At 42.1% G+C, this 21,605-nt stretch overlaps 1 protein-coding gene across 2 annotated transcripts; it reads right to left on the bottom strand.

The window, feature by feature from the left end:
• Nucleotides 1–1,641: 1,641 nt before the first annotated feature.
• Nucleotides 1,642–21,108, bottom strand: CDCA7L (cell division cycle associated 7 like). Of its 2 annotated transcripts, XM_071735739.1 has the most exons (10): nt 20,961–21,108; nt 12,972–13,118; nt 9,579–9,695; nt 8,703–9,053; nt 7,694–7,768; nt 6,180–6,365; nt 4,592–4,726; nt 3,180–3,329; nt 2,932–3,068; nt 1,642–2,591 (listed from the first exon to the last, which is right to left on the bottom strand). In XM_071735739.1, the coding sequence occupies exons 1-10, from the start codon at nt 21,036–21,038 to the stop codon at nt 2,561–2,563; spliced, it is 1,407 nt and encodes a 468-aa protein (XP_071591840.1). In that variant the 5' UTR covers nt 21,039–21,108; the 3' UTR covers nt 1,642–2,560. The 2 variants fall into 2 exon arrangements, with proteins under 2 accessions (XP_071591840.1, XP_071591841.1); XM_071735740.1 differs by lacking the exon at nt 12,972–13,118 and having other exon boundaries at nt 20,961–21,083.
• Nucleotides 21,109–21,605: the final 497 nt, after the last annotated feature.

Here is a 21,605-nt window from a genome sequence, read left to right as displayed (position 1 = left end):
GCCTAATGCCAGAGACAGGAAGGGATGTGGATGGTGGAGAGGGTAAGGGTAGCTTTTAGGTACTATAGAAATACAAGCTATCAACCACACTTGACAAAAAAAAAAGAAAACGAGGCAATCTCAGGGTACATCCTTGTAACAGCAGTATCCCAAGATCAGGGACGAGGTGTTGGTGGGCTTTGGGGGTCAGTGTTACTTGAAAATATAAAGCTAAATAAAAGCTACAAAGTGTTAACTGCTTTTCAGTCATTTCTCTCAATACTGTTGCCAGAGATGGCAAAAGTAGGGGACCCTCTCTGGTTTTTATCTGCCTAAGAAAATTGTATTTTTTCACTCACCTAGAGAAGCATTCAAACTTGGAAGCAGAGGAGTTGATCACAGTGATACAGAATCGTAGAATTTTCAGGGTTGGAAGTCACTGCCCAGCCTGTATCAGTGCTTGGGATTGCCCTGACCCAGATGCAGGACCTTACACTTGGTCTTGTTGAACTTCATGAGGTTGGCATGGGCCCACCTCTCCAGCCAGTCAAGATCCCTCTGGATGGCATCCCTTCCCTCCTGTGTGTCATATCTAATGACTGTTTGTATTAACCTGGAAAGGCTAAGAATGTCCTGAATGATATTCTGGAGATAGTTCCTGAGGAGTTTAACATAGCAGAAATCACACAGAAGAGCACAGCCTGGAGGCCCTGTGCCTTTGTTTGCTTCCAGAGTGTGAGAGAATGAACCTCCTCCATTCAGAGATTAGTAGTTCTCATAAAGACAGACCTCAGTCTGAAGGTAAGTGACTTTTTTATTAACAGTATTGTTCGTCTTCTATGCAACTTTAGGATTTTTGTTGCTTTTTTGGAAATGAATATCTATTCTTTATGATGCCAGTGTGCTTTTTATTGTTCTCCAAACAAAGGCATAGTTCATGTTTTCTTCTCACATAGAAATACTACAAACCACACTCTTCTGTGATGCTGTGCCAGACACATTGACTAAACTAGCATATCCATCCATGTACAGCCTTGCCCACTGGTAAATACACCACAGTAACAATTTTAGCAACTATGCATAGCGTGATCTAAACCCAGCAGCTTTGATCATTTATTTTGTTGTTCAAAATTTGTCTTAATGCAAGTCAGTTTTAATTTTAAGTGAGTTTTGCAGATAGGCTGAGCACAGTCAATTTTGTAAAGGCAAATGAATTTCCTTTGAATGAATCAAAGGAAAACTAAGAATGTTTATGAATGTCCAGTTTATAAAAACAAAAGCAGAAGGGCAACTTACGTTTGGATTTTCAATCTGAAAAGCATGGAGAAGCCAGATAAATGGGTTCCAGAAGGAGAAGCCTTACTCTTGACAGTTTAGTACTAAGTTTTCAATACTGTGCTGCTTTCTCAGCCAGCTTTGTACTTAAAGCAAAAGGAGAAAAATAGTTTTCACAGAAAGACAGAAGATTTGCCTCAAAAAACCTCATTCCTTAGTCTAACACTTATTTGCTCTACAGTGTTATTTCCTCATCTGTCAGCATTGCATTCATGTGTTTCCCCACATAATGATTATTGATCTTCAAGCATTCCTTCATTAGACCAGCTACAGGAAAGTAAATGGGAAATATCAGCATATGAGTGTAGTATGACTCACAAAATGCTTCTCTGGATTATTCTTTATTCTCTCTACATAAAATGAAACATGTATCTTACAATAATTTTAACATAAGCATACTGCAATACAAACAATGTTGCATTTAAACAAGGCTATTTGAAAGCATTGTTGTACATATGAAAAAACATCTAAACATGAACTCTATTTAAAAAAATAATCCTAAACTTTGTGATCTAAACCAGTTTTGATTGCTGTAAGGTAGCTGGTTCAGGCAGCATGTGCACCACAAAAAACTGCTAGTGAGCAATTCTTTTTCTTTACTGGGACAATGTTTAAATATTTTTTTTATTTTTATTTTTTTTACAAAACACTCTTCCACTTTCATGTTTAGTGATTAATTGCACTTTGGAATTAAAAAAAAAATATATCATTCTCCCAGTGTTAGGTTGCATCAGCTTTGGCTGGAATACAATGGCATTCACTTTGCAGGGACAAGTTCCATAAACTATAGGTGGAAGAACAGGTTCAGAAAGCAAGGGTTGGAAATCTGAATCTTTATGGTCAAGTTGGAACACAAGGGGGCTTTTGTTTCTTCAAAGACAGGGTATGCTTTACAGGGAGTTGTTAAACATCCTTTCTGCAAACTTGAACAATCATATAAATAACAATATTGTACCAACTGACCAAGTTCTCCATCATGTGATTGTGCACCTCTATTAAAAATTAACCAAGGTTCAGGAGTGCCATTTCATTTAACGTATAGGTCTGTGCATGTAGATTTCTCTACCAAAACATTTTCCTGAGAGATCTTTTGCATAAGACCACACCAATTAAAAAAATTCTCAACACAGAAATGCATATACTATACCCTACAGTTCTATCTCATATAAAACAGAGTAATAACCTCTTGAAGTCAAAATTTGTCAACATATGAACCAGTTGCAGGCACAGCGTGAATGCAGTGTTCTCAGTTACCATCCGCTAGCTGTTTCTGTAAACTGTGAGACATAAGAAAACAGTATTAGTGCTTTTTAGGAAATTTTGGTTCCCTACAATCAGACAACTGAAGGTGGTAACTTCTAAAACCCCACTTCTATATGCTTAAAGTGATCGATACCGATTTCAAAACAGGAAAGAGCATTTCAATGTCTTAAGCAACTAAGCTGTTTACACAGATGTGACTCACATCAGTTAAGCTGATTTCAGCCTAGGAGAAATCTGAAGCCCAAGAGATTCCTTTTGCACAGATCCAGGATCTGCCCCAGGCCACAGAAGTCAGATATTATTTAAAGGCCTACAACAGTTTGAAAAGGAAAGACTGCAGGGCACAGCCCTCACCTTTCCAGGTACTCCCTGACGTTGTTGTAGCCGTAGAACTTTGCCAAGTGGATGAGCATGCCCGTGGCACAGCGCCCGTCCCGCCGGCGGCAGTAGCTGCAGTTGCACACCCCACGACAAGGAGGACAGATCCAGGCCTGCAAGGGGGTGAATGTGGGAAGGAAGAAAAAGGCAAGCTGTTAAGTAAAGGTTACTGACAAAACCGTATTCATTACACTTGCTTTCCAAGCCCAACAAGCTACACTTACTGGATCAAGCAGTGCTGACTTCACATCTTCCCCGTACCGATTTCGGAGACAGGGTCCACAGAACTGCCCCCTCACTCCTCCACAGCCCTGGTTGCGACAAATTGTCTTTGTATCAATTGTCTTCTGTCGACACTGGTGGCAAGTGCTGCCCTAGAGTTGGAAAGGAGAAGAGAGACTTATGTATGAAGGCCACCTGAACCACTTATTGAACATTTCTAATATATCTGCCAATAGGAAAGAGCAAACTTCAAACCAAAGTCAAATTCAGCAATGAACATCTTAGTAAGAACCGTAAGTCGTGTTACTAGGACTTACTGAAGTATTATTAAAGTAATAATAGGTGCAGTGCCCACCCTAAGCTGCAGTGGGAGTCTCAGACTACATGAGCCTCATGTTGCAGTTCTGATCTCTTTTCTCTACTTAGGAAAAAAGTTAAAACTATTCAGAAAATGACCTTCTGACTTATATCTGAAAACACAATGAAGCACGAAGTAAGTAAGCTGATCACCTAGGTCTTTATGACAATTCATATTGTCTTTGTATCAATTGTCTTTTGTCAACACTGGTGGCAAGTGCTGGCCTAGAGTTGGAAAGGAGAAGAAAGGCTTATGTATGAAGGGCATCTGAAATACTTGTTGCTGAACTTTTCTAATATATCTGCCAATAGCAATGAACAAACTTCAAACCAAAGTCAAATTCAACAATGAAAATGTTAGTAAGAACCGTAAGTCGTGTTACTAGGACTTACTGAAGTATGATTAAAGTAATAATAGGTGCAGTGCCCACTCTAAGCTGCAGTGGGAGTCTCAGACTACATGAGCCTCATGTTGCAGTTCTGATCCCTTTCCTCTAGGAAAGGGAAAAAAGTTAAAACTATTCAGAAAATGACCTTCTGACATATCTGAAAACACAATGAAGCATGAAGTAAGTAAGCTGATCATCCAGGTCTTTATGACAATTCACAACAGTCAAACTCAGTGAAGAAAAGGAGGAATCCCATCAAGAGCTTTGAAATTACACAACCCATACAGAAATGTAAATTCCTGGGGGTACAAGGAGCAGCAGGGATCACTATTACTTAATCGTACAACCACCACCACAACATTTACTTTAAGTGAGAATGAAAGATGAAAGGGATGCCAACTCTTATCAGCGGTGAGTCACAGCTATAGCAAATTCCACTTAATAGTTCTATGGCAAGAAATCACTTCTTTGGAAGCAAAAAGTTGGTGGGGCACATCAACCAGCACGGGCAATCACACTGAAGCCTGGTAAAGCTTCCAAGTTGTGCTTGTGTAATGTAATAATGCAGAGCTGCACTCTCCAGAGCCTCAGGGAAGGGGCTCACATGAACTGTTAGGAGACTCGATTTTAAACAGATGGACACACTGAAGAAAACAGCAGTCACTTACCAGAACTTTGTCATAGATTTTGTCTTTAACTGTGACTGCAATGTTGTCCAAGTCCTCCTCAGTAATATCTTCTACTGGGCGTTGAGATGAATACTTTGACGATCTCCTCCTTTTGCGCACTGCACAATCCACCTGCTAAACAAACCCATCTCAGCACGTTTTGTCTGGTGTCATAAAGATCCTGTCATCACACTCAGTGACAGATTCTGTCATTTATAATGCATATGAGGTCTAGACGGGGCATACTACAGGCTTACGGACCACTGAAAGGACAGAGAACAGCATTTCCAAACCATCACCATCTCCTTCTCTCCCTTTCCTCCCTAATCTTTTCTCTATCTATTACCTATTACCTGTTCTACTAGTATGTTCTTCCTTCCTATCATTGCTACTCTTGTTTCCACAAAGTCCTTATGTGTTTTTCTGCTACCTCCTTTTCTTTGTATTCCCCGCACAGATTAACTGTATGTAACTCTTCATACTCAAGTTTCTCCCCCTTCAAAATATGGAACAAAATATGGAACATACACCTTCCTATGCTTTGCTCCTTCAATCACCTAGCATGCTTGCTAATTGCTTTCTCTAATTACAACCTCTAATGCCTTGCAAAAAAATCTGTACTGAAGTTTTATGGTAGTCCTGCCATACCCAGCCCTTTGTTACTATCCTGTTGATTATCTGGAAGAGTCCTCTACCCACTGTTAAGTGCTCTTACCATCCAAATATCAGTCTCTTTGACCCCAATCCATGGATCATCATTATGCCCCTCAGGAGATTTTAGCGTTCATGTACAAGTTTCAACTGATCCTTACCCTTCTGCCTACCCCACCTAATTTGTCCTTCATCCTAAATCAGCTTTGTTCTCTCCAAAATAGTCCCGAGTTCTCATTTAGTGTTACTCCACCTTGTTTAAGAGACAAGTTCCCTCTATAATGCTCCAACTATGCCCAGCATTTGTTCCTATAAGCAGAGCTGGAATACAACCTCTACCACATACAAATGCAACTTAAGCATCTTCCTAATAAAGGCTATACAGTAAATATAACTAAGACAAATGACCACCATCAGCTAAGGAAGGGAAATTATATTTTTTTTTAAAAATGGAGAATAAAATCTGCAACTTGAGTGGCTAGCCAGTACTTCAGCAGCTTGCTCGTGCAGAGTTCCTTTATTTATTCTCAATTACACTCTATACCTCCTCTCTCATTCCTGTCTGCTATTACCAGAGAGGGAGTTTTGCTAGCTTTTCCTGAGCCTAAAGATAGAGAAGATCACCTCCAGCAGCCCTATCACCTTGTCGCTCAAACACCTTCTACACTGCGGACTCTTAATATTTTTTAGATAATAACTAACAGGCCATAAATAAACTGTCTTGTTATGTTTCCAAGAATACAGATCACAAATAGAGTTAACAGGTGAAAAGATGAGGCAGGAAGGCCTGTTGACAATTTCTTCTGTAGCTAATCCCAAACCAAATGTTCTCATTGACTTTCGGTGGAATGGGATGTCTGCTCTAAGTGTCTGCCAACAATTTAAATGAATGTTTCCTAATCTCTGACTACTGGAGATACCAAAGTCTTGCAAATACCACACTGAGTCTCTTCTTCAAGAGGTTTTGTTGTCTATAGTTACGGAATTGTTCTGCAAATTTAACAGCTGACATAGTAAATTTTTCCAAGGCAAAATTCTCTGGTGGACGAGCATTTCTGGTTGGGTTCATACGCCGTGCTATCTGGCCTTCAGAAAATGTCCTCCTTGGGATTTTCTTCTGTTTCTAGAAAGAGAAGACAATTCAAGTAAATGTCCTTTTATGCTTGTAGTGTTAAACACCAGAAATTAACTCAACATGTCTGTACCACAATTGCATTATCATGCATTAATCTGTTTTCCTACTTCTTGTTAAGCCAAACCTCACCAACTTCTGTCACACTTAGGTGTTTTTCCTACATACTACACCTTTTTGATCCTTTTAAAACACCACAGTTTCACAGTCAAATTCTTTTTCAATTAACATCACAGAACTATACCAGAAGTTTCTGCATGGCATATTAAGGCAGAAGCTAGTTCTGACTGCTCTTAAACAGCTAAAGTTTCAAACTTTTCTATAAATTCAATACCTCTTCAAGGAAATCTCTAAAGTCTATTTTATTTTATATTTTTTAAATTAATAGGGTGTAGTAAGTTTCTCCTCTTACTTCCAGATTCCTAGATCTGGAAATTTCTAGGAGGTACAAGATACCCCTTTAATATTTTCATACCTGCCAATTACTGCATGATGAATTCATGCAACTAGTCCTGCATAGACATCTTCCATAAATTAATCTACTGTATCTGACAAGAAAAACAAGATGTAGGAAGCAAGTCTGCTTGCCACTGTACTCTTTATATTCACTTCCAAAGAAGTGAAAAGCACATCACAAGACAACAGGCTAGAAGTCACAGAAGACATAACTGATGCCCTCCATATCCTCAAGTAAAGATACTAAATATAAGTAGTAGATCAATGTATGTATTCAAAGGATGTTTGTTTCTACAGCATTTAAGTAGATCTAGCAAGTTTGCAGCCTTCTGAAGACTCTATAATCTGTCTTCACATTTTCACCTGACAACCAACACACTATTCTACATGGGTTTCCCTTCAATTTTTCTTCAGATTTCTTCAGTTTATACTTATCTATGTGGAAAAATATTACTCTATAAAGAACCTAAAGGGATTGATGCTTCTTTGATTCTAGCCAAGGAAAGTCAGCTTGAAATAACTCCAGCCTTACTGCAGCTTCATGTTAAAGTGGTTGAAGAGGATCTAAACCCAGAAAGAAGCAACTGTTCTTCCTCATTCCCACATGCTCAGATATTTGTCTAGAATCTTAACAGTATTTCTGGGGCAAAAATTATAAAGTCTCTGTATTTCTTCATTAGTTATCTTAAAACATCCCATTTCCTCACGTAACTCTGGTACTTAAATACTGACCAATAGTAAATCTGTACAAGTAGCCACAAAAACTGAAGAAAACCAGAACAAATTCAGCCAAAGTGTTTCATCAGGAAACACATTAAGCCCTCAGGCTGTCAATTCTAGCCAGTACTGGAGGAGATACTTACTGAAGGAGTCACAGTGGGTGTTTTCACTGGGAACAAGTCAGGTATGGAATTCAATTCTGCCAGCAACTGGGCAAGCTGAAATCAACAGAGATGAGCATTGAAAACTCACTGCAAACTTGCAAATAAGCAACACCTTTCATCCACTCGCCACAGACACTTGAATTGTATCTAAACACATGAAGTGTCACAAAGAAGAGTGGAAGGTGAGAAAGGTGGAAAAGCAGCAAGGTCAACACAATGGCAACAAGGACACAAGACAGATTAGGAACATACATACAATAACTAAAGCAAGTTTTATGTGGGAGCTGCAAGTCCTCACAGCTATGAGGTGTACTTCAGCCCCAAGACTGCTTGAAGATGCAACTTTTCCTGGAATACAGTAAAACTGAAGGGCCCAACATCAACATGGATTTGCATAGCAGCATGATAATTAAAGAGTTCTGGTGGCATTCTGGACAATAGAGGACAAAGCATTAGGAAATAACCAGTGTCTCCCTTTTCCACACCTACACACACACACACACACACACACACACTTTCAGTTATGTAACAATGCATAACTGTAAACATCACACCCCACAAAACTGACAAACTGTATCATCCTTATCAGCTTTTATCTGCCTTTCCAATCAGGAACTGCAGCAGACCTGTCAGACACAAATGGAGAGTAGAAACCCTGTTGTACAAATGACACCACAAACTACCTGAAAGGACCTGCTGATTTTTTGACATATTCCAAACGTAAGACTGCTGTGTAGCTTTGTTCACATCCACATACAGAATGCATGGTTAAACTCTGGACTAGTCTTGAGGCTATTTTAGGAGTAAATGTCTGAGTGCTGATGGCCATCTGGGGTTTTCCCAGGTAGAAAAATTCAAACACAACTCTCCATGAGATTCTCCCAAAGTCCCAGGACTGAACCAGCAAGGTTCCTAAAATTTAAGTGTGCTGAAGCCAAGTATTTGGATGCAAATGTCAGAGAACAAAACACTGCTTGGCAAGTCTTACCATGGCTTTGTTTTCTTTAATATTCATGGCTCTCTTAAGCAGAGCACTGGAATTTTCCTCCTGTGTTTCTTTAATGTCTTCTTCAGACTCTGAAGCAGAGCCCTCTTGTTTGTCCCACCGCTTACAGCTTACTTCTTTTGAAAGAGGTGTGAGGGATTCACTGTCCTTTAGAGGTAAGTTAGAAAAAGACTGTTCAGGCACTTTTTTTTCAGATGGCTTTCTGGTTGGAAACTGCAAGGCAACACGAAGTCCAAAGCTTTTTCTCTTGGCAGAAACCTTCAGGTCTTCATCTTCTTCCTCATTACCCAGCAAGTTATCACGTTCTTCATCACTCAAGTTCGACTCCAATGCCTGGGGGAAGGAAAACTCCCACATTACATTACTGGCTATGACACAAGAAAGGTAATTTTTAAATAACTAATTCTAGGTAGCAGTCTCACCAACCAAAGGAACAGTTATAAATTCACTTAATTTTCAGAAGTTCAGAACATAACTTGTCCCAGAGACCAACACAAAATGTACATATTAATGTATGGGATACAGACTGTCTTCAGAGGAAAGAAGAACTTCAGAGGACTGTCTGTTTTCCTCTGTCTTCAGAGGAAAAACCTTTCCCAGCACAGTCAGTCTACAAGCAGGGGAAAAAGTTTTCATTTCTAATGATAACTTCTAATTCTAAGTAGATTCTAATATAATTTCTAATACGTGACGTTACATTAAATAAAGCTTTTTTTTTCTCATTTAAGTTAACACGTTTTTCTTCAGCAAAGAAAAAGAAGACCACTGTGCAGCAGAAACACTAGAACAAGAGGTTTACACAAGAGGCAGAAAAAAAGAAGCCAACATATAAATCCATGCATAGGTGACTGCCTTTACCAGAACTCTTTTATTTTTCTCGTCCACCTCACTTGAAGCAAAGCCTTCAAATGCTTCTGTTTCAGAGTCAGTGTCTTCAGTGAAAATCCTCCGCAGTTCTTCAGTGAGGTACCTGGACTGAAATCAAATGTCCAGTTGTGAAAGACAGTCAGATACAGAGTAGCCATAACAAACAGGTTTTGAGTTTCAAGCAGGGGCTAACTGGCATATACAGTGAAAGGATTTCTCAAGAAAAGCCTGTAAAAAAATTCAGAGTTTCAGCATGGAGTTATATGAAGTTATTTTTTCTTTCCTCATTTTGAGCACGGAGTTTTATCTGAACTCCTTCTTGTGGGGAGAATATTCTTCTCCTCTTCCTCCTCTTCTTCACTACTACCCAATAAAAACAAACTCAGTTTTCTTAGACATAACTTACCATATTGGTTTGTATGCTTTCTTCTGGATGTAAAAAAACAGGCCTTGAAGAAAATACAAACCACAACCACAGTAAGAAAGAGCCCTTCTGGTTTTTTACTTAGCAAAAGAAACACTTCACTTTCTTCTGCACTCGTTGCAGCAGTACTCAAGGCTCCTGGAGACAGAGTCTGCTCACACTCATGCTGTTAGCCCATCACTAAAGTAACAGCTACCAACAGGAAACCAGAGCTTTTGAACAGCCTGACTAACATCCCTCCACCTTCCAACTGCTGGTGCAGTTATCATTCAAACATGTTGTAGGGTAGACAGATCCCACGTTTTTGCCTACAAACTAGGAAGTAAAAAGTCAGCCCATGAAAAATAAATTAACGTTTCTCATCAAAATACTCTCCAGGACGTGCACATTACATCCAATTACACACAATGCATTTACTAAATCAGAAATGTATTTCATACTTCTGATCATAATTAGGAGAAGACCATCTGTCAATGTGTTCCTGGTTAGTCTCCTAAGTCATTCACAGTGGGAACATAACCCATGTTCACACCACAGCTGCCTCTTGAAAGTCAGCAACATTCATCTTCTTGAGTTTGTTTCCCCAGTTTTCTTCTGCTGTTTCTTCCTCCCACACAAGATGCAAAAATGACCTTCCATACAATGCACTTGCTAAATAACTTTATTCTTCCTTCCATTTCCCTCCCTTCCCTGTTTTTAATTACATACTTCTTTACATTAAGATAATTTCTGGTGAAAAACAGATACAATAGATGAGTGGAAAAACTTACAGAGGAATGGGGAGGGAGCTACTGCATATGCTGGTTTTTTTTGCTTAAACATCTACAAATTATTACGGGTAATTGGAATGAGTTTTCTCTAAGCAAAATTACTTTATTCTTTTGTTGATAACTGCAGTGCAGCTGCTTGAGAAAGGAACAAACACAATAGGGAAGTTACTTTAAAGTTAAATTGCATTTCTTGGAGGGAAACTCAAGTTTTTATGCATTCTGCGTTTTCATGAAATTCCACAATAAAGAGGGGGGGAGGAACAAGCTGTTTCTTAGCTAAAGTGACAAAAAATAACACATCTAGACCTAAGTTGCTACACCTACGAAGAATGGTTTACATAAGGTAAAACATGCATCAAGACGACCTATAGGAGAAACAACTGGAACTCAAAAGAAACACAGAGATTATGGGAGCAGGACTGCAGAAAGCCCTGAGGAAAAGCAGACATGCAAAGGTGAATACTCATTTAGGCACTTGCACATCAGCATCCAAGGGAATATCTGATGCTAATGCATCCCATTCACCACCCCAGCAGAGTGGCTGCCTTGCTTCCTCTTCCAGCTACTGCAGCATTTTTCTGAACTTCTCATTAGTCTACTCTTCACACCAAAATCTTTTTGCTTCCTGCACAACTACCTATGGTCTTTCTCAGCAACAGAGGTGTTTGGCATCATAAGTGGATGGAACTTAAGATTTAAAAAATTATGGTATTATTGTACCATTTAGTGGTAACGGAGTTAAGCTCAACAGCAACTGATATGTACATTAATTCTCAGCCCAAGGGAAACAGGAATGGTGAGGAACGATGCAGTGCCAGCTTTCAGTTTGCAGAAAGTCTCAGAGGGATTCCCAGCAACATGTGCAAAATTACTAGTACTTAGCTCTTCCACAACATTTTTCAGCAGAGGACTTTAAAATGCTTTGTAACGTAGATGGCAGCATAATCTCCACCTCACAAGTTGGGAAACCAAGACAGAGAGACAGGAGCCTTTCCTGGGTGCCCACAATCCCCAGGCAGGCAGCAGAAGCTCACTTAGGCTCTTGTGCATGGCTCCCTCTCCTCATTGATGCTTCGTTAAGGTCCACACAAAGCCACAGATATGAAAGGAACCCACCTCCCGGGCTTCTAAAGTTACCAATACCACTGTCTAGAACCAAAATGACAAAACAATTTAGAGCCAAGTATATGTTATTACTTTTAAGATGCTGTCTTTATAGTACAAACTTGAGGCCCTGCTCTCAAACAGCTTCTGCACTTTGTACAAGCCTCTCTGGGGCCATCCACCTATGAAAGCTCAGAAATATCATATATTCATACAAGGCTCATTCTGTCTGTACCCTTTGCAAACACTACTCTGATTAACTGTCTTCAGAAACTCTGACTCTGACCCGATGGACTCTGACCTGATGGACAGAAAAATGAGAGAGAGAAAGAGACCTGTTCAGGTTTTTTTAAGTAACGGAATGGCAGAACCCTTTTGAGAACACAACTGGCAAGGGTATCTTTAGTACATTAGCCTACCTCTATCAAGTTGTTTACAAGTTCTAAAAGACTAAAAACTAGCTTTACTGGCAGCCAAAACAACACACCAGTTCTCTTCCTTTCCTATGAATTTAGCTCATACCTTTAGCTACTAAGTCAGAAAATAAAAAACATCAAGTCATTATGCTGATCCAAGCTACTTCACTATTAAGAGAACAGAGTACCAGCAAATCTCACAACTGAAGAAGGAGACGATGGTTTCTGTGGGTCACCACCACTACAACAGCAATTTTAGTGCAGAGAAAGTGCTAATATCCATCAGTGCAGAAGTGGCACTGATCAAAATTTCTGAAATAAGTACCTTAAAGTATGCATACTCACAAAACCCATCTATTACCATGCATTTCCATTGTTTCTAGAGAACATCAGTCAAGGATGGTAATTATCCCTCTCCTGTGGGCTCCACTTATCTACTTCGCTTAAACTCATCTAATGAAACCCATTTTCCTTATGAAAGAGTTTTTAAAAAACAGTCATCAGAACCTAAGAAGGGCAGCAAGTTTCTTTACATTTATTTTTAGTATGAGGACTGCAGATTTTGGCTTTTTCTGTGAGTTGAAGCTCACTACTCTTAAGCCTTGACACAAGCTCAGAGTACTACAGCACTGAAAGAGCATAACTGAGCCACAGGAATCTTAATTCCTACCTTTTTTCCTGACTCCAGGGAATCAAAACCAGCATAGCTGTCCTGTGACAACAACCTCTGCCTGGAAGCATCATCTTGGAACCCCAAAAAATCTTCATTGTCACTGGGGGCATTAAAAATGTCAGCCACTTCCTTGGCTCTCTGTTTCTGATTCAAAACGAGACAAAAGATACAAATCAGACATGCCAGCTTAATAGGAAAACTCATATTGCCAATGGTACAATTATTTTTATACACAAGTGCAAACTGGTATCACAAAATGTGCTATGCATAGCAAAACTGTACTAAATTCCTACAAATTCTATACAGGCAGTTTTAATACCTAAATAGAGATTCTAGATTTGGGGCTAGGGAGAGGATGTAATATGCAGGGGTTTGAAGTCCACACACTGCTGCTTTACAGATATATAAAAATACCTGTGTGCCTCACGATTGTAAGCACATAGTCAGAACACCCTTTGTCTGTCACAAAACCCATAACCATTCCTCCTCTTACAAAGCAAACCATGTCTCAGAGATGAGGGACAAACACACCTTCAAATATAATGCAATGCTAAATAAGTACACAGATACCTTAGCATTAGATCCAATAACAGTACTAATAATACTTTATTAGACACTTACCTTACTCCAAGAAAAAAACAATGCAACCCCTTATCTTCCATCAGTACTCCCAAAGAGCTTTTTATTCAACACACTTGGTAAGAAAGTGAAAACTCATTTTAACCAAGAACCTTTCTCATTTGCCAGAAGCGCACATCACCTTCTGAGGTGACCAAGGTCACAACTTCAGTGTTTGAGAAATCCAGTCCCAGCACAGGAGACTGGTATCACCTCATGCAACCATTCCCCCTGGCCTGGTACTTCCCCAAGCACTCCAGATAACCCCCTCCATGGAATGGGCCAGTGAGGAAGCCTTCAAGCAGCTCCCACATAGGGGGGCTTTAGGCTGCTTTAGGATTTGGAGTGCAGAAGGATGGGATTAACAAATCCAGTCTTAAAAATGGAGGCAGAAGGCATTTTTTTCAGGTTTCAAAACATGCTTTTACACATTCTGTATCACTCCTCTGCTGTTCACAGAAATGCTCAGGGAGGAAAGTGACCACATGGCTCATCAGCACCCAGACCACATTTATCTTCTACATCTCCAGGACCACAGGTACGTATCATGCACACCATCCTTACTTGCAGCAAGCTCCTCTGCTGCTTGCTGTGTGCTAAAGCCACACATAGTTTCTCCTCTCTTTAAAGAACATAAGAACAGCTGCCTGGTGACAGGGGCCAGTTCATTGTCCAGTGGAGGAGGTCTCCAGTCCTGAACATTCAAGATAACACCCCCAAAATGAACTGCATAACGAAGAGCAGGCTCATCTGTGTCAGAGGCAACAAAGGTTGCTCATAAAGGACCCCATATAATGATTATTTTTTGTTATTCTTCTTTTTTTATTTAATTTATTTGTGCCAAGGCAAGTGGCCCAAAGAGGGCTCATTCTACAAAAAAAAATGTTGCTGAAAACATTCCACTTCCATTAGAAAAGCAGTATCTTGACCAAACATTCCCTCACTGAAATAAGCTACAGTAATGGGCATTCCTGGGCTTAAATTCAGTCTTGCTCTGCTTTTACAAAACTGATGTAAAGTAATGCAAAACTTTTGATTTACTGTTGCTTGAGCAAGAGGAGAATTCACCTCTGAAAAACCAACCTGGGCACACAGCAGCATAACCCAATGCATTGCTGCTGAAGTGGTGCTGTCTGCCTATGAACCCCTTGGGATATTCCCTCACTGCCACCTCTTCCAGACAACAGCCAGAGCTCTGCCCCTGTCATGGAATTGTGAAAGATGGAGCATTATGGATTTTAAAGGAAAAATATCCAAGGAGCTGTGAAGCTTGCTGCTAAGAATAAACTGCTTCCAGGAACTGCTGCTGCATTACAGTCGAGTTACCCACTGCTCTGTCTACTGTATGCCTAATTAATATCATCTTCTTCATCCATTAATTCTGCATCTGCAACAGAGGAGCTGTTATGGGAGTGATCACTTATGTTGAAAAGGAAAAAAATAATTCTTTCCCAGTAAAAAGCCTTTTTATAATCTCTCTGCATTCCGAAACACTAAGGTATTGATTTAAGTAACTTACTGAAGAATTTCAAAGATTGTGTCTGGGACTTGCTCCCCACAGTTTGACTACGAAGAATCCCATTCAGTCACTGATGAGTCCCCATTGCACCTAAGGGGCTTAGCAGAGAACACCAAACAAATACAAGGTGGACATACTGCAGGAGCTTAAGATCACCCTCATGACCAAGCTTGATTGCTACTGGTATTTATACACCTGGAATCCAGTATTTCTACAAGTGAAATCACAAGTCAAGTTCATTCTGAGCAGAAGTCCTCTGTCATCAGCAGACAGACATCAAAGATAAGCCTGCACCAAACACCTCGGCCAGAAAGGCTTAGCTCCTTGCTACTTGTTGTGTAGGCCTGGAAGCCACAGACCTTCTTATCTTTCAGTTAAAATACACTCAGAAACTCATTTATAATCAGCATCAGAGCCTAGCATTTTAACATTGTCAACAAAGTAGAATATACCAAGAAAGAAAATACATATTAGCCTAAAGACAAATGTAAAAACTTCATCTATTCTAAGCACTTGAAAGATGCAGGCACTTCAAGAGAAGGCCTTTTTACCACTAAGCCCCTAAAAAAGAGAGGCAGAGAGGTGCTGAACATTTCAAGCTTGCTCCAGGAAAATACATCAATGTGAAAAGACAACAGGTTCAGACACAATGGTCTGCTGAAATGCTGCAAAGATGTGAGTAATACTGTCTTTTGAAGATATCAGTTACAAAATCAAGTGCTGAAAATCTAGCAAAAATTCAAAATAATTCATAGCTGCTGAAAAATTCAAAGTCTCATTTCTAGTAGGAAATTTTATATGTATTGAGCTCAGTTATTTTTGCACATAAAATACACTTCCTTCTTTAAAACACCCACAGATTACTTTTCTAAAGCAGCAAAAGCATTCCACATACAAATAGAACACAGCCCAATAACACAACAGCCAACCCTAACTAAGTTTTCTCAACAGAAGATCAATGTTCAAGACATCCCCACCTCTCAGTTCCCCTTCTCTAAAATTGACAAAACACTTCCAAGTACACTCAGAACCCAAATTTGTCAGACTGTCAAGGAGAATTACTGTTTCTGCAAAACTGGAGGCAGGCAGCTCAAGTGTGCCCATAAGGGTTGGCAGACCTGTCACCAGGGTCCAAGGGTGACAGTGTCCTGGTTTGAGCCAGGATAAAGGTGATTTTCCATCTTGTACTTTTGCTTTTAGCTAAGTCTCTTGTAAGTAGTTGCACTTGCTGAAATTAACAGCAAGTTTCTCACACAGTGTCTGCTTCTAGGACTGATAACACTTGATGTTTATAGTTACTGCTAGAGACTGGTGTGCAGAGCCAAGGACACTGCTCAGCTCTGAGGAAAACATTTTACCCTCCAGGAGGATAAAGAGGTCCCACCTGCAGCCCTCCTTTGGGGAGGAACGGACAAGATAGATGCCAGAATTGACCAAACAGAGTATTCCATCCCATATACGTCATCCTCAGTATAAATTTGAGGGATCACAAGGGCCAAGCCATTTGATTTCCTGCTTCCGGCTGCCTGCCCTTCCTGCCTTTCCTGCTTCCCTTCCTTCACCCGGCATCCTGGAAGGATCCCGTCCATTCGTCTGCCTGTGGTCCTGATCCGTGCCAGCCCATATCTGTGTGTTCCTGCCTCCAGTTCCTGACTGCTGCCAACTCCAGGAGTCCAGCCTGGCCTTTCCCAGAGCTGCCCTGCAGACTCGGTGGTGACGTGAGAGCTATTGGGGGAAAGGGGGGAGGAATGTGGTACCCATTTTCTTGTATATTTGTATATATTTAGTAATTTTTTCCTATTTATCGTTACTGTTTCATTAAAGTTGTGTAGTTTAGTTTCCAACCCGTAAGTCTCTCTCCCTTATTCTCTCTCCTTTCTTATCAGGGAGGAGAGAGGGATTAATATAGAGTGTCTGTTACTCGGTTTAATTGCCAGGCCAGTGTTAAACCCTGACAGACAGTCAGAAAATGAGGTCGGGAGGGGCATCAGACCTGTTTTGGTGATGCCACCACACTCATCACGTGAGCGATGGGAAAAGCCAAAACACAGTATTTCTAAGTACCATCTTCACTAACTCCACCTGCCACATTCAGCAAGGAGAGAAAGAAAAGCCTGAGGCAAGATGTTTTACTTTCCATGTCAACGGGAAGAACTCTTGGGTCTTAGGTGAAAAAAACAGCTTTCCTGATACCAAAGCCAAAACAGATTTGGCACTCCTAGGCACTGCCCTGACAGGCTGTGAGGAGAGACCTGCAGCTTCAGAGGGAAGCATCGAACTTATTTCTACACCACTGCCAACCATTTTAATTTTTTTTCTAAAAAATCTATCTGTATAGATAGATTACATTTTCATAGTTTCATATATAGATAGTTGGCATTTTCATTGCCAACTGCCGCACTAGTATGTTCTTCTCTGACAATGATGTATCAGAATATAGTATGAGAAAGCCAGCGTAGATGTAATTCTTTTTGCTCCTACCATGAAAAAAAAGGATGCTGTTTTCCCTTCATCCAAGTTTTCACAATGTATGGATGTTTCTATTTGAAGCTGAGGACAGACTATTTTGGTAACATTCGAACTTGCTGCTTTTTCATTTCAGTCCCACTGAAATAACTCCAGCTTAAGCTCCAACCTCTACTCCCACAAACCAAATGCATGCAAAATCACATCTATGACACATGCTGGAAAACCTCTTGGCTCAGTACACAGGCAAGCCCCAGCTACACCACCCAAGGGTTACAGGCACAGGATTTGACTTATAGCCCCTGAAGAAACAATTGAACACTCCAAAAGTGCTCCAAAACTGAGAATTACAGGCAGCACTACAAGAATTGAGGGCCCCAAGCAGAATGCCAGTAGGTGCCAAACCAAAAACCCAAAACTATTTATAAGTTGACAAAGCCTGGAGAAGAGGAGGCTCAGAGGAGACCTCATCACTGTCTACAACTCCCTGAAAGGAGGTTGTAGGCAGGTGGGGGTTGGTCTCTTTTCCCAGGCAACTCTCAGCAAGAGAAGAGAGCACCGTCTTAAGTTGTGCCAGGGGAGGTTTAGGTTGGACATTAGAAAGAATTTCTTTACAGAGAGGGTGATCAAGCATTGGAAAGGGCTGCCCAGGGAAGCAGTGGATTCTCTGTCCCTGGAGATATTTAAAAAGAGACTGGATGTGGCACTCAGTGCCATGGTCTGGTAACTGCAGCGGGAGTGGATCAAGGGTTGGACTTGATGATCTCTGAGGTCCCTTCCAACCCAGCCAATTCTATGATTCTATGATTCTATGGAAGTGGGTCTTTCCACTGGAATCATAAATGGTAACCAGCATTATATGAAAGCTTAATTTGAAACATCATACAAGCATATAAAAGATGCAGAAGGCAGAGGGAGGCACAGGCATGCAGTATGGTGCAGAAGAATCACACAGCCAGATGCATCATCAACTGGACTGTTAATGCCATCCAACCAGTCTGAGACCCAAGGTCAACAATTAAACGTAGGAAGGCAAAGAAGACCCCAGATGACCATGGCAATTTCTCAACAGCATCAGAGCACAAAAGCCTGAAGCTTCCTGGACAGTGAAGTCTATTTCTGGCAAAAATGGAACCAGGCTGAAAGTTAAATGAGTGTTCAGAGAAAAAAAAGAAGTGATAAACAGTCACTACAGTTTCATGATCGTCGCAGGGATACTTTGATTCCACTGAAGGTAAAGATGGATTATGTCTGAGCCTGTAAATCTGTCACAGCCACAACTGGCACTTTCATGGTGGTCTCCTCTGCCCCTGCAAAAACTTCGCTTTTTTCATTTTGAGCCCAGTCAACCTACTGCTAAACCCAATTACTCCATGAAAATTGTGGTTTCTACATTACTTTATTGTAAGTGGTCATTAAATAAGTTAAAACCCATCAAGCTACTTTGTCTTAAAATAAAGAATGCCCGACTATCATAATCACATGGTAAGTCATTGAAAATGTTACATTCTATAGGCAACATCTATCTGGAAACTATCCCCTACTTTTCAAAAACACTGCTAATAAATGTGAATATTAACATGCTGGCATACGAACACAGTACAAACCCTTGGTCAGATGCTACTTTCTCTTTTTTTGCAGTATAGAATCTCTCACTGATATAAGCAGTAAAACAGTGGCAACAGCTAATTCTGAATAATTCAAGAGCATTTATTTCATCTTTGGAGGTGCCCAACTCATTTCCAAGCCCTGACATTCCAAGCAAAACACTTGGTACAATGCCACAGGCATGCAATGGGTCCCCTCTTCACACCTGGAATGCCAGTATCCATGTTTTTTCAGTGAGAAAGCTCTTCCAGGAGCACCCCTTAATAAGCTCTGTGTACTGAAAGTGCTGTACGAGGACCTGTTAAATTGGACCACAGGATGAGAAATGGAACTGCAGGTCTGGTGATTCAAAACAATCTGGTACTGATGACTTCCATGGCCTTTGGGTCCACGCACTTAACAAATTAATTCACTCATCAGCAGATGACAGATGACTTTAAAGTCAAGGAAACCTTCACTGCTACATTCTTCTAGCTCAACCAGGACTGAACCCACTGTTTGCCAGCATCACACAAGGAGGAACAAGACCCAGCACAAGGCCTTGCCCAGCCAAAACCAATCTCCCACGAGAAGCAGGAAAGCACTGGGAACAGACTGCATCCTTCTCCCCTTTGCTTACAACCTTGGTAGCTGTGCAGGAAAAAGTTGAGTAGCAGACAGTGGGAGCCTTATAGCAACAGACGTGGTGCCATTTGCTTCTATTGCACCACATCAACCAGGGTTCTCCCAGGCTGTTTTTACAGTGCCTTTATCTCCCTTCTACTGTTGGAGAGCCTGAAGCCACACACACACAGAGGTGGAAGGTTAACAAAATCCCAGAGAGGACAGAGGTCCTAACAGCCATCTCAGTGTTTCTACAACCTTCCTGTCCCACAAAAACCCATGTAAAGCCCATGAGCAGAAGGTGACTGAGATCCTGACTTTCTCCTCCCTTCCTTCCACCACTGGTGCATCCAAGCGCACAAAAGGTTTGGACCAGATTGCAGTTGGGTGCACTGATCAAAACACGTTCTTCCCTAAGACAGCTTTAAACTGGAAGAGGACAGATTTAGATTAGACATTAGAAAAACATTCTTTACTGTGAGGGTTGTGAAACACTAGCACAGGCTGCCCATGGAAGTTGTGGCTGCCCTCTCCCTGGAAGCGTTCCAGGCCAGGTTGGATGGGGCTTGGAGCAACCTGGTCTGGTGGGAAATGTCCCTTTTTGTGGCAGGGGGGTTGGAAATAGGTGATCCCGAATAGGTCACTTCCAAACTAAACCATTCAACGATTCCATGGTATTTCAAAAGTGACATCCCCAGGCTTACAGAGGGCAATTGACCAACAAAGCCCCTCCCCAGGAAGCCACCCGCAGTCCATCGGCCTTTATCAGGGGGACCGTCGCAGAACCCGGAACCTCTGGGCTTTCCCCACACCGATGCCAAACACCCCGGGGCGTCCCCACCAGCTGCTTCCACCCGCCCCCCTCCCCGTCCCTGGCGCTTTGCAACCCCGGGGCCCCCGCGCCACGTGGAGGGCGCTCGGTGGGACCACGGGCCGCCGCGATCACCGGGAGCGTGTGGAGCAGCGCCCGGTCGGAAACCGGAGGGGATCGTAAATGCCGCCCGCTGCTGTCGGCGGCACCGGGACCCGACAGCGGCGGGCACCTCTTCCGACCGCCCCCCCAGTGGCCCCGTCGCGGACAAAGGCCGCCGCTACCCCAGGAAGTCGGAAAACAACCGGATCGGCGCCCTTCCCCCGCGGCCCGGTCCGCGCAGCCGGCGGGCCCGCCTCACCTCGACGCGGGGCTCCGCCGGGCCTACCGCCACTGCCACCGCCCGCCGCCGGCGCCGCCGCCGCCCGCGCCGCACCATGGCGCAAGGAGCCGCCCGCGCTGCCGCGGGAGGAGGAGGAGGAGGAGGAGGAGGAGGAGGAGGAGGGAGGAGGGAGGAGCAGGGGACGGCGGGGAGGTGGAGCCGGGCGGTGGCGGCGGGAACGGCAAGATGGGGACCGGGCACCCTCTGTGAGCCGGCTAAGTATGGGGAAGAGCTGACCAGAAGCTCTGCGGAGCTCAGAGCGAGTCCAGAGATGGGCAGTAAAGTTGGTGAAGTGTCGGGAGAGCAAGTCTGAGAAGGAGAGGCTGAGGGAAGTGGGGTAGTTCGGGCTGGGGAAAAGGGGGCGGAGAGGAGACCTTAACACTCTACAAACTACCTGAAAGGAGGTTGTAATGAGGTGGGAATCGGTGTCTTTTCCGAAGTGACAAGTGATAGGGCAAGAGGAAATGGCCTCAAGTTGTGCCAAGGGAGATTTCGCAAGCATTTGAACAGGCTGCCCAGGGAAGTGGTTGAGTCCCCATCCCTGGAGGTATTTGGAAGGCGTGTAGATGTGGTGCTTAGGGACATGGGTTAGTGAGGGATTGACAGTGCTCGGTTAAGAGTTGG

Source organism: Heliangelus exortis, chromosome 2, assembly GCF_036169615.1.
Source record: "Heliangelus exortis chromosome 2, bHelExo1.hap1, whole genome shotgun sequence".
NCBI lineage: Eukaryota > Metazoa > Chordata > Aves > Apodiformes > Trochilidae > Heliangelus > Heliangelus exortis.
The sequence above is the reverse complement of the archived record's forward strand: the minus strand, read 5'-3'. Positions and strand labels throughout refer to the sequence as shown.